The sequence below is a fragment of the Trichomycterus rosablanca genome, chromosome 25, assembly GCF_030014385.1.
Source record: "Trichomycterus rosablanca isolate fTriRos1 chromosome 25, fTriRos1.hap1, whole genome shotgun sequence".
Taxonomy (NCBI): domain Eukaryota; kingdom Metazoa; phylum Chordata; class Actinopteri; order Siluriformes; family Trichomycteridae; genus Trichomycterus; species Trichomycterus rosablanca.
This window is the reverse complement of record NC_086012.1, coordinates 16855629-16867920: the sequence shown is the minus strand read 5'-3', so window position 1 is coordinate 16867920 and position 12292 is coordinate 16855629. Positions and strand designations below refer to the sequence as shown.

The 12292-nt window shown below is 41.3% G+C and overlaps 1 protein-coding gene across 2 annotated transcripts in view; it reads left to right on the top strand.

Annotated features, from left to right (window-relative positions):
- tnk2b (tyrosine kinase, non-receptor, 2b) overlaps window positions 1-6679 on the top strand; it is a 47758-nt gene extending 41079 nt beyond the window's left edge. For both annotated transcript variants that reach the window (XM_062988067.1, XM_062988066.1), the window contains 6 exons: window positions 669-863; window positions 1381-1472; window positions 1880-3222; window positions 3416-3511; window positions 3680-3807; window positions 4197-6679. In XM_062988067.1, coding sequence (XP_062844137.1) covers window positions 669-863; window positions 1381-1472; window positions 1880-3222; window positions 3416-3511; window positions 3680-3807; window positions 4197-4203 — 1861 coding nt within the window. In that variant the 3' untranslated portion in view covers window positions 4204-6679. The remainder of the gene's footprint in view (window positions 1-668; window positions 864-1380; window positions 1473-1879; window positions 3223-3415; window positions 3512-3679; window positions 3808-4196) is intronic.
- Window positions 6680-12292: the final 5613 nt, after the last annotated feature.

Below are 12292 nucleotides of genomic sequence, written 5' to 3'. Positions count from 1 at the left end.
ATGAATACTGTAGTGTAGCTGAAAGGACTAGACTTGAATAATCAATCCTCATACTACAAGGGTTCTTCAAAAAGCTTCTTTTGAGCGTCCGAAAAGGTGGAAATCAGATGGCGCTAAATCCGGACTATAAGCGTCTCCAAGTTTCTCAGACATGACGGGGGGCGGCACGGTGGCTAAGTGGGTAGCACTGTCACCTCACAACAAGAAGGTCCTGGGTTACATTCCCAGGTGGAGGTCCAGGTCCTTTCTGTGTGAAGTTTGCATGTTCTCCCCGTGTCTGGGTGGATTTCCTTCGGGAGCTCCGGTTTCCTCCCACAGTCATGAATGGAACCAAAGTGTGTAAAATATGATGTTAAAATCTCAATAAATAAATAAAGTCTGTCAAATAAATTCTAGTGCTTCCGTATGAGTACTGTAGTGTAGCTGAAAGGACTAGACATGAATAATTAATCCTCATGAGAAACGTTTTACTTTGGTGGCCAAGTCGCCACTGTTGGGCCCCTGAGCAAAGCTCTTACCCCTTAATAATCTGAATTGTATTCAGGCATAATTTTAAGCGCACTAGATATTAGCGTCTGATATATACCACATATGTAGCTGTACTTGTACAGAGCAGGGTTTCTGATGAGGTTCCTCTTACTCAACGTCTGTTTTGTGATTCCCTACAGGGCGGAGAACTACTGGTGGCGAGGGCAGAATAAACGCACCCTGAAGGTGGGTCAGTTCCCCAGAAATGCCGTCACCTCTGTAGCCGGACTCTCGGCGCACGATATCAGCCGTCCTCTAAAAAACAGCTTCATTCACACGGGCCACGGAGACACGAACCCTCAGCGCTGCTGGGGCCAGCCGGACAAGATCGACGAGTGAGCCCCTTATTTACGATTCTGTTCCTATTCTATTTGCACCAGGGGTTACGGTGAGGCCAGTTTAGCATGTGGCGAGTGTTGAAGTATATTTTCCATCGCAGGGCCTCATCTATCAACCCCCTGACCCCGACCCGACCCCAACATAGCCAGTCATGACTGTATGTACACGCCCGACTTGCTAATAACACCACTGGGGATTTGTACCCCTGATCCCAATGGTTGTGGGCTAGCTTAATTTAGCACTACGCCACCTGAGTGTTTGCATGAACAAATTTTAATCATCCCATGCCTGGTACCAATTTCTGGGGTTGAGTGGGGTAAGGTAATGCATATTTCAATTAATTTATTTATGTATTTAGCTTAGTGTGAACATCTCAATTCAACACACATTCTCCACAAGAGGGCAGCACACACACACACACACAGCTACAACATTTGTCCTCTCACTCACCTGCACTGCACATTGCATCTGGCCCCTCTTGAAGCTTCTCTTGCTCTTCTTTTCTCTCCACAGTTTGTATCTGGGGAACCCCATGGACCCTCCCGATGTGCTCGGCGTAGATCCGAATGCTCAGCGGCCCACGCCGCTTCCTGGACGAGCCAAAAGTGAGTTACTCCTCTCAGGATCCTCTGCCTGGTCCTTCTTTTCATTCTGGCCGATGCTTTCGCTTCTTTTGCTCACCTTGCTCACCTTGCTCTTTCTTCTCTGTTTCCTTGGTTGCATTCTGCATGCACTTAATTCTGCGTCGCAGAGGAGCCGCCTCCTCGGCCCCCTCAGCCGGCCGGGCTCATGAAGAGTAAGTGCAGCCCCTCGCTACAGCTTAAGCGAGTCTAAACGTCTCCTCTCAGTCTCTACTAACATATCTGCAAGCTTGTAATGGTGTTTATATGCACGTTGTACATTCGCTACACCCTACTTATTTGTATTAGTTATTTTTCTTATGCTTGTTTATCTATCTTTTTATATACAGTGACAAATAATAATAAAATGATTTGTTCCATCTTTTCTTTAGAACCAACCTATGACCCGGTGCTTGATGATGAAGAGCTTACATCCTCTGCCCTGAAGCGACTCTCTTTAAAAAAGGCGAGCATGAAGGGCCTGAAACTAAAGCCGTCTGCCTGGGTCTCGGCCACGAAGCTGGGAGATCGCTCGATTTACGGTGCCCGAACTCCAGGGGGCAGCACTCCCACCGAGGTCTCCCTCATAGACTTCGGAGAGGACATGCCCCCATCTACACCCTCCCCTGAGATGGAGATTCAAATCCCTAGCCTTGCCAGATTGGCTCTGGATGCCGAGAATATTCTGGACAGAACGCCACCCCATAGCCCCTCCCGCTTTTTACCCCGGCCCCTACACCCCACCCCGGTGGTAGACTGGGACTCGAGGCCTCTTCCACCTCCTCCTGCGTACGATGACGTAGCACAAGATGAAGACGACATCGAGGTCAGCTCGATCAACAGCGCTGAGATGAGAACTCGTGATGAACCGAGCTTGCCAGACGGAAGCCGCTCTCCTGGATTGGAGGATACATGTCGCGTCGAGGACAACCTTTTTCTCCCGAGCATGCAGAGACGCTCCCGGACCTTCTCCCAATCCGCCGAGATCTTCCAGGAGCTCCAGCAGGAGTGTATGAGGCGCCTTAACGTCCCCGTAGGCTCCCCGAGTCCCGATCCTCACCGCCAGATTTTCCTGTCCACCTGCGAGGACAAGCCCCAGGTCCCGCCACGCGTCCCCATTCCACCCCGGCCACCTAAAAGCGCTGGGGGCGAGTGCATTCGCTGGTCACGTGACCTCTCGCCGGTGTCGGGAGGCGAGGAGGAAAAAGAGCGTCCGCCTCAGATTCCTCCCAGGGATCCGCTTTCTCAGCCGTGCTCACGTACACCAAGCCCAATGAACCGATACCTCTCTACCTCGCCGGGCAAGTTCATGCCCACCACACAGAGCTTCGCCTCTGACCCTAAATATGCTGCGCCAAAGGTCATTCAAGCTCAAGGCAGGGATAGGGACACAGCCAAAGTGCCCTGCATACTTCCTATAGTCAGAGACGGCAAAAAAGTGAGCAGCACGCACTACTACCTGCTGCCAGAAAGGCCCACGTACCTGGACCGCTATGACAAGTTTTTTAGAGAGGCCGAAGAAGAAGAACGGAGGCCTATTAACATGGCCACAGTACGACCCATGGTGAAGCAGCAAGCCGAGACAAAGTCCAACTTCTCCTGCAATAATAACAGCAGCCTGGTTGGCTTAGCAGCCAGAACGGGCATTAGGAACTCTCAGAGCCTGAACAGAATCAGCATGGACGGGACGGGCATCAGGACTGACGGAGCTTATAATGCAGACAGAGTTAAACTGGTGAGGAAATGGAAATATATAACCCTAACCTCAGACTTTATATACTGTAAATCATTTATGCATTTATGTAGGGGGCAGCAAAGAGCAGAATGATTCGCTCAACCACTTTTATTTTAACTTCCCTAATCTGTTGCTCCTTTGAATCATCACTGTAAGATGTGTCACTGTATACAGTATGTGTTTAAATTTCCAGGTGCAGGAAGCGGTGCATGGTGTGACCATCGAGGAGTGTCAGACCGCACTGCAGAACCACAGCTGGATCGTGCAGAATGCCGTTCACTATCTGAAGGTAGTGCTTCATTTCCATCACTAATTTAGCATTGCAGTGAAATTCAGTGAAACTCTAACCCCTGATTGCGCTTAGCATTTTTTCCAGCTTCTATAATTGATCTGGAACTAATGTTTGGTGTATTATTTTACATTATCTGTTAATTTCTGTCTCACTTTTTCCCCTCAGGTAGAGCAACTGTTCTGTCTGGGTCTAAAGTCCAGACCAGAGTGTCATAAGATTTTGGAGATGTGTGACTGGAACCTGGAGCTGGCCAGCACGCAACTTTTAGACTTTTTTGGCTCAAGCAAACAGAGGTAAGTAGGTATTATGAGTAAGAACCAGCTCTAGTAGTAGTAGAACATCAATACAACATCAAATAAACGCCTTTATTTGTCATATATATGTATACAGACATACAGTACAACAAAATGACTTCTTTGGATATCCCAGCTTGTTTGGAACTTGGGTCAGTCATTGTACGGCGCCCCTGGAGCAGAGAGGGTTAAGGGCCTTGCTCAAGGGCCCAACAGTGGCTGCATGGCAGAAGTGGGATTAGAACTCTTAACCTTTTAGTTGATAGCCCAAAGCTCTACCCACTTGGCTACCTCCATCCCTCCATCAGTGCCTGACCTCATAAATGCGCTGGTTATGTTTATTCTGTGCACTTATGTGGTGACACTGGAACGATTTTCTGTCTTCACAGGCGATGAGAGAGTCAGTGCGTGAGCATCATCGTCCTCCCTTCATCACAGACTGAATGGGGTGTGAAATCCAGACGGGACGCTCAACCTTCCTGACTACAAGACGAAAAGTGCTCAGTGTGAGGTGCGTCCCGTTCTGACTGAGCATCTTCCTCCTGAAGCTTTTCTAGAGGTGCACTACTGAGCTCAGAGGTCAAACGTCCATTAATCCTGTTTTCCCTCCGCTGAAAACACAGTGCTGCTGGTCTGGTTAAATAGACTGCTCTTATTTTATTATATTTTATTTTATAAAGAGTTTTATTTCATGAATGAAAACGATTATCAGATGAGAGATCTGATATTGTGTATCAGTGAATATGTTCAGGTTGTAGATGTAGAGTTTATATGTTTGTGTCAGATGTTTGGTGTTTTTCAGACATTTCTTTCATTTCCTCTTGGTTTACTTCAAGATCTTTAAACACAAATAGATTTTAAGTCTTTTTTCTTCCGTTACTGTCCAGAACGCTTCTGTTAGAAACTGTTCTTCTTACCATGCATACCATGTATGCAAAATGTCATGCGATATATATACATTATTTAAAAAACTTGTTAAACATACACTTTGCTTCTGTAACTTTGACCTATAAAGTACACGTCGTCCTCCAAAATAGTATTGTAAATTTGAGTTGCATTTATAGAGCTGGTTAAACCATAAGACACCCAGTAGCAGACTATTTTCAGCTATAACCTACTTGTGTGAATCTTACCGAACTTTTGTTTACATAAGGTAGCAAGATTCTATTCTGGACACATTCTAAGTGACATGCGAAATTAACTTATCTTCTATTGATGCAAATGAATATGTACAAAGCAATCTGGCACAATTAAGTTTTCCCCATAATATCAGTTATACTTCAGACATCTGTGACTGAGAGTCCAAGAGATCATAATTATTGCTTTTCTTAGGGTTTAAAGATTATCCTGCTCTCTCCTCTGTTCGATATACATAATTATGATAACATACAATAACAGCCTTTTTTATGTTTGAAGAACAGACAAACTCATTGTTTACAGCTCTAAAACTGTCAGTTCTTGGTAACATCTGATTTGTAGTCCTTTGAGCACAACTGAGATCTTTAATCTCAGGGTAACTGGGAAGAACTGAAAGCACAATTGCATTTCTCCAGAGGACAGCCAGCTAATATGAAAGTACCTTTAAACGATTATTTTCGTCAGATCTTCAGTCAGATGTAATTAAGCCAGATTTAATTGGTGGTCAAAATTTTTTCCAGGTAAATTATTTAAAAATATGAAAAGTGCCCAGCGGAACAAAATCCCTCAAGTTGTGCTGTTACATTAAACAATTTAAAGACCTGTGTGTATCTAAAAGAGGTTAAGAGTCACATTACTACTAATAATCATTTAAAAGTGTTGATCAGATACAGATGTACACATTAAACATTTGACTCTCCTGTAATAAATGAAGGAACCAATAATTAAAAAAGTAAATAATTCAAATATATCATTTTACAAGTAAACAGCCGATATGCAAATCAGATGTTCTGTTAATGCTTATTGTAGTACAACTGAGATTTCTGTAGGTGACTCAACCGGTGTGCTGTGTTGTAGGACCAGAATATTCTATTGCACCATAATTTCCCAAAGCTTCTGGCTCTGGGTCAGTAATCTGGACACATGGATAACCATCATATCTGGATCTAGCCATTTTAACACATAACGCTGTAGTTTTATAACTGAAATTATTATTTTGATGTATTGTTTTATATTGCAGCCCTAAAATTACATATTGGACACCTAGAGAAGCACTACTAACACCACCATGGCATCCGCAAACAATCCCTAGTATGATGTTTTCCTGCATAACCTTTTTTCTGTCTACATTTAGATTTGTGGCATTTATCCAAAGCGACTTACAGTTATGACTGAATACAGTTTGACAGATTGAGGGTTAAGAGCCTTGCTCAGGGGCTCTTTCTGATGCAGACGGGTCACCTTTATTTACTCACCACAAAGATACTAGTAACACAGCTATTATTTGCATGGCAATAAAATATAATGAAATAGTTTAAAGTCATGTATAAGTTATTCAGACAACAAATGCTTACATAGGTTTGCCTCAACCGCATACTACAGACACCTTGGCTGCTAATTGTAATTTATATAACTCCAACAAACAATGATAATGGTATTTTCTGTTTACAGCACTTGTATAATAGCAGTGTGATAATGTCTACACACTGAACCTTACAGTAAACATGTGGATTCATCCTACGTGCAAAACAAGATTCTGTTTTGGTCTCAAATATGTTTTCATTTTGGTTTCTGTTCTGGTACCTGTACCTTCTTTATCTGATCCAACCTGTTTGTGTATTCTTGTGTTTATATGTTAATTTTATTTTGTCCTAAATGGCTGTTTGTTCAAGTTGTGCACATTTGTTTTGTTCCAAATACAGAAGTTATACAGTATAAATATTATGTATTTTTTAATAAAGTTAACTATTTTTATCTTTTCTATAATCTTGTGTTGGTTCGTTAATTCATTTCATCTTTTGACAGTGATGTGTCGAACAGCCCAGCGGCTTCTTTCTCTCCCCTCGTTATAATTAGCACTTTGAGTGAATATTTTAGTAAATATAGAAAGAAGAATCACTTTGATTTTCAGGCGAATGTCAAAACTCAATTAAGATGAGATTATCTCTCCACTCCCTGAGGCAGAATTCACGTAAAGATAAAATCTTATTGCATTCAGAATTAATAAGGTTTTTTAATTAAGCACCTCAGGGATTTGTCAGCATTCAGGCCAGTTGTCCCAAATTGCACTTTGCTCATTATTATGTAAGACATAAACAACGTATCAAAACTAAAATAGTGTCTTCTGTACAACATGCACTTTATTTTCTTTCCATTAGGATGGTCGTTTAACTATTAGGGTGGTGGCAATTTTGTAAACTTCAGCTTTCAGAACAAACCTGATCTTTCAGATTGGAAATGTAATTGGTTACAAGTGTGTACACAGCTATTATAGAATAGCATAGAATAGTCACTTTATTTTTCATTGTACATAGTACAACCAAATTCTGTATGATACTTGAATCATAACATTATAAAATGTTTTTTGAATTATTAGGGCCAGGGGTGGGTATTATTCTATCTAATGGATTATTATTTAATGGATTGGAGCCTGTTCTGTCATGAATGTAACCAAAAGTGTAAAACATGACGTTAAAATCCTAATAAATATGAATAAATGTAAAGAACTATCAACCTCGCTCACCAACCAACAGTTGGAATGGTCTCTGTTTTGACTGAGGTGTTTATAATAGATGTGTTCTATTCTGATTGAGTTATAAATCGGATTATTAGTTATAATTGTTGGGCTGCAAACCATGTAAACATGGTTTATGAGATAAAACATGCTCGTTTTGAATAAAACTACCCACAAAACACAAGAAGAACCACAAAAATAAAACTGTCAAACTCATCAAGCCCAAGCAAAATAATGATTCAAGCAACACTTCATTTAGAGTAGCCTGGAACCTGGAAAACACAAGAAACTTTCTCTGAAATGCTGAAATAATAATAATAATAATAATACAAGTGTGTGAGTGAGGTGATTGATAACATGTTTGATGAAAAACAAAAAGTCGAAATGACAGTGAAGTTAAATCAAATTCTGTGTTCGGATTCTGGAGCAAAACGAACTGAATTAACAACTTGCTGGGGATTAATAAAGCAACTTATTTTAAATATAAAAAGACTAAATCCATATTTCTAGCTGTGAATGAATAAACAGATAAACCAGACGATTTCATGATAAAATTGAGAGTTTGGTTGATGTTTTAGGGCTGATTGACCTCCACACAGGACGGGAGGACGTTCATCTTTGTGAAGATTTGGTAAGTGGATGTTTATGATACATATTTGAGTACCTCTGTTCTAAACTTATACTAAAAGATAAAGAGCTTTTATTATTAAATAACTAGTTCTTATAACCGAAGAGTCACCACTACCTAAACTACCTTGGCTAACAGGTGCTAATTCTGTATGCTAGCTTATTATTTTAATGTAAGATAGTTTTACCCCATATTATACACTGCAGTTTGTTCTGTATTTTTTCTGAAGTAAAATATTAGTAAAATTGTTGAATATTTGTGTAATGGAGAGAAAAAATACAACAACAAAATCATACAGTTTTAATAGTTTTAATTATAGAACTTAAACTGATTCAGTTACAGTATTGATGCGTTTGTTTGAATCTGAATCTTTGGAGTCGACTCACAGTGGTCTCAGCAGTAGGACTAAAAGAATCGATTCTTTATGGAATCGACTTTATTATAATGTAGAAAGAAAACTGTTTTTTTTAAATACAAAACGAACGCTTTTTAATTTTAATGTAATACCTTATTGCGTTCATTAAAAATAATTAATTCATTCATTTTTAATAACCCATTTATCCTGGTACAGGTCGCGGTGTGGTGCGCCCAGGCGTCTATTCAACTCAGAATAATAATAATAATAATAACGCACTTACACATTCACTTACAGTATTTCATTCACTCACAACCTTGACTAGTTTTTAAACAGCCATACTACCTTAATTTAATTATACATCTCTACTAAATGCTCTATCCTGGTCAGGGTCGCGGAGGGGACGCTGGACCTCTTCAGGAAGTATGTAAATTTAACAATGAAGTGAAGTACTAGGTCTACAACCATTCTACCCTTTATATGTTGAGCTTCATTCTGTACATTTGCGGACAGAAATGCCCACAGAAATGCCAGTTCACCTACAGAAGATGGCAGCAAATCTCTGTTTTACTCTGTTTTCAGAGTAGAAATGGGCCAGTCAAAAACAAAATACTGTATAAATAATACACCATGTACAGGGTGCCAATTCATCAGGACTTGATTACCTATACACTCATGTACATATGGAGGTATTTAGAGTAGCCAATCAATCAACTTGCATATTTTTGGAAGGTACTGATAGTGACAATTAAACCCAAGACCTCAGGTACCCTGGAGCTCTTTGGGAGCCACACTAACTTCTGTGCCACCATGAACAAACTCTAGCTACATACTCTACAGCTGGACTTTAGGTGTTTATTTATTTATAATATTATTTTAGATAGAAAGGGTCATCTTGGATGGATTGCTGTTTGTCTAGAGCCTTTCCCTAGTCCCAAAACCTCACAGCATATTTTTTCTTGGGGTGACACGGGGGTGCAGTGGGTAGCGTTGTCGCCTCACAGCAAGAAGGGCCTGCGTTTAATTCCCAGGCTGGATGACCATGGTCCTTTGTGTGCATGTTCTCCCTGTGTTTGCGTGGGTTTCTTCACACAAGCCAAAACATGCTGGTCAGGCTAAATGGAGCTAATAAAAGTGTGTGTGTGTGTGTGTGTGTGTGTGTGTGTTTGCTCAGTGTTTCCTGCCTTTCGCTAATAAACAATTACACAGAATGTTCGCCTAGTCATTGATTATATCATGATTACATTTATTTGCATAGAACTGCATCTAAAATCTGTAAACAATACCATCTGCACCGCTGGCAACTTCATGTGGGGTCCTTACACCAAGACTAGGAACCGCTGGCTTAAGGTTTAGTCATGTTTAGTACAGAAGGACTGCAGCCATTGTACAAGGACAAGCTCGGCCATGCTTGGATCATGCATTCCACAAATGCACACAAGATATCAGCCTGAACTATCTCGCCAACACCGGTCCATCTCGGCTTTTCTCAGGTTTCTTTTTACTGCACATCTGCCAGATAGGATCTGAAATATGTACTGTACATTCAGCCCAGTCTGCTATTAAAAGCATGAGGTTCCCTGTCCCACATTCATCAAACAGTGTTAAAAAGGCAACACACAGCAGAAGGTCATTAACAGCCAGAAAACATAAATAATTAAATAAATCTACTAAACATGAAACACTCAAAAGGTACATATTCCTATTTTAATTCAGTCAGAGCAAGTACTTACAATCAGCACTAATATCAAATAGATTACATTTACCTGACACTTTTATCCAAAGCGACTTACAGTACTGTGACATTATATTGTCTAAGCAACTGAGGATTAAGGGTCTTGCTCAAGGGCCCAACAGTGGTAACCTGGCAGTGGCAGGGTTTGAACCAGCAACCTTTTGCTTATTAGTCCAATACCTTAACCGCTAGGCTACACCTGCCCTAGATAGATATGAAATAGATGGAACAGTGACCCAGACACTCTTCTGAAAAGGTATGGCTGTGGGAATTTGTTCCCATGCAGTCAAAAGATGACAGCATGTGTAAGTCTCAGTTGATGTTCCATTTCATTCCAGAGCTGTTCAGTGAGGCTGAGGTCAGGGTCTCTGGAGTTTCATGTCTGTATAATGCATGCTGGAACAGGAAAGGGCCTTCCCTAAATTGTTGCTGCAAAGTTGAAAGCAAAGTTTTTCTATTATATATTTGATTTATTACACTAACAGCTGAAACACAGTAGTTTATAAATTAGAAGGGGTGTCCTAATACTTTAGTCCATATAGTGTATATTTTTGGTATAGAAGGTATTTTTAGGTGTGTATATTTACATTTAGCAGGTGCTAAGGGCCTTGCTCAAGGGCCCAACGGTGGTAACCTGGCAGAGGTGGGGTTCGAACCAGCAACCTTCTGCTTACTAGTCCAGTACCTTAACCGCTAGGCTACACCTGCCTACATATAATTTTTTACATTGTTTTTCTCTGCTACCATTTATATAAGAGAGCTCATGAAACGCTGATGAATCTGTCCGTCACACACGTTTATGCTCTGGTGTGTTCAGGGTGGACCGTGTTGTGAGATTACGGAACAGTGAAGCTCTTTTTTTTCATGACCACACGTTCAAACTGTTCTAAACATCCAACATGTGCAAGCACTCGCGAACCCTCGCTGAATTACTCCAGAGAATCCCTAACAATGACAAAGCTCCACCATTCAGGCTGGAACTTTAAACATTTGCGGTGAGGCTTTCGGGCAAAGGTTGATCCCTCCTGACCTGGTCCTAAAAGTTGCAGTTCGTGGTTCATCTATTGAGACGCCCTCGTGACCTCAGGGTCTGAGTGATGACCCACAGATAAGTTCAGCAACCTGCTCCTCGATCTTCTCGCATGTCAACTTAGATAAACACCGGCTTCTGTTTATTGAATCGGCTTTCGCAGCCATAAATAGAGCTTTTCTATTTACGTGCCTGTTTTACTGGATGTCCGACGTGCACTCGGTCTGGAAAAGTCACGACGGAAACCAGCCTTTCCTCTTTCTAACCACAGTCATGCCAAACGCTGGATTCGGACTCGCTGTGTCCTCTATTTATACCCCTGACGGCCACAGACTTCTGCACACTACGTTTGAAGCTCTTTAATGACATTACTGGTGAAAATGAAATGTAAATGTAGCACAGTGGCCGTGTTCATTCGCATGTACGTCACACTTAATGTCTCATGTTGATGTAAAGTGAAGTTAGAATGTTCTGGGTGGGTCGTGGACACGTTTGTAGAAAGTGGTGGACGTCCAGAAAGTGGTTTGGCACTATATGGAGTATGTAGAGAATTCTAACTGGAGATCGACCATCTCAGAAGATGAGGATAAAATAGTGTACTGGTTGGCGCAATAGAGGGTGCAACGGGTACGACTGCACCCGAGCACATGAGGCCAAACAGGCATAGAATTTTTTTTTAAGATAAGAAAGTGTTTGTTAATAAATAAAGTGAACGTGTATGTACATTTACTATTGTAAAATGAACTATACCTACCATAAAGATGCACTTTGTTAGTATACAATTACTGAATGCAAACTGAATCTGTTGCTCTGTGTACTTTGTCAGCATTGTGCCCACACGTGTGTCCAAAAAAGTTGCAGAATGCCTTGCATAAGGGCTCGACAGTGGCAACTTTTATAATGCATTTTCCTCCAGTTTTCCTCCGAGTCTACACCACTCCTGATGACCTCTTTTATGACTGAGGAAGGACGTGACCGCTTCTTTTCACCTGCATATAGAGTTTATATGGAGATCCGTATCATGCACGGAGAGTCACACGCCAGTTTCCATTATCCTCCCCCTCATGTTTTTTTCAACTTGCTGG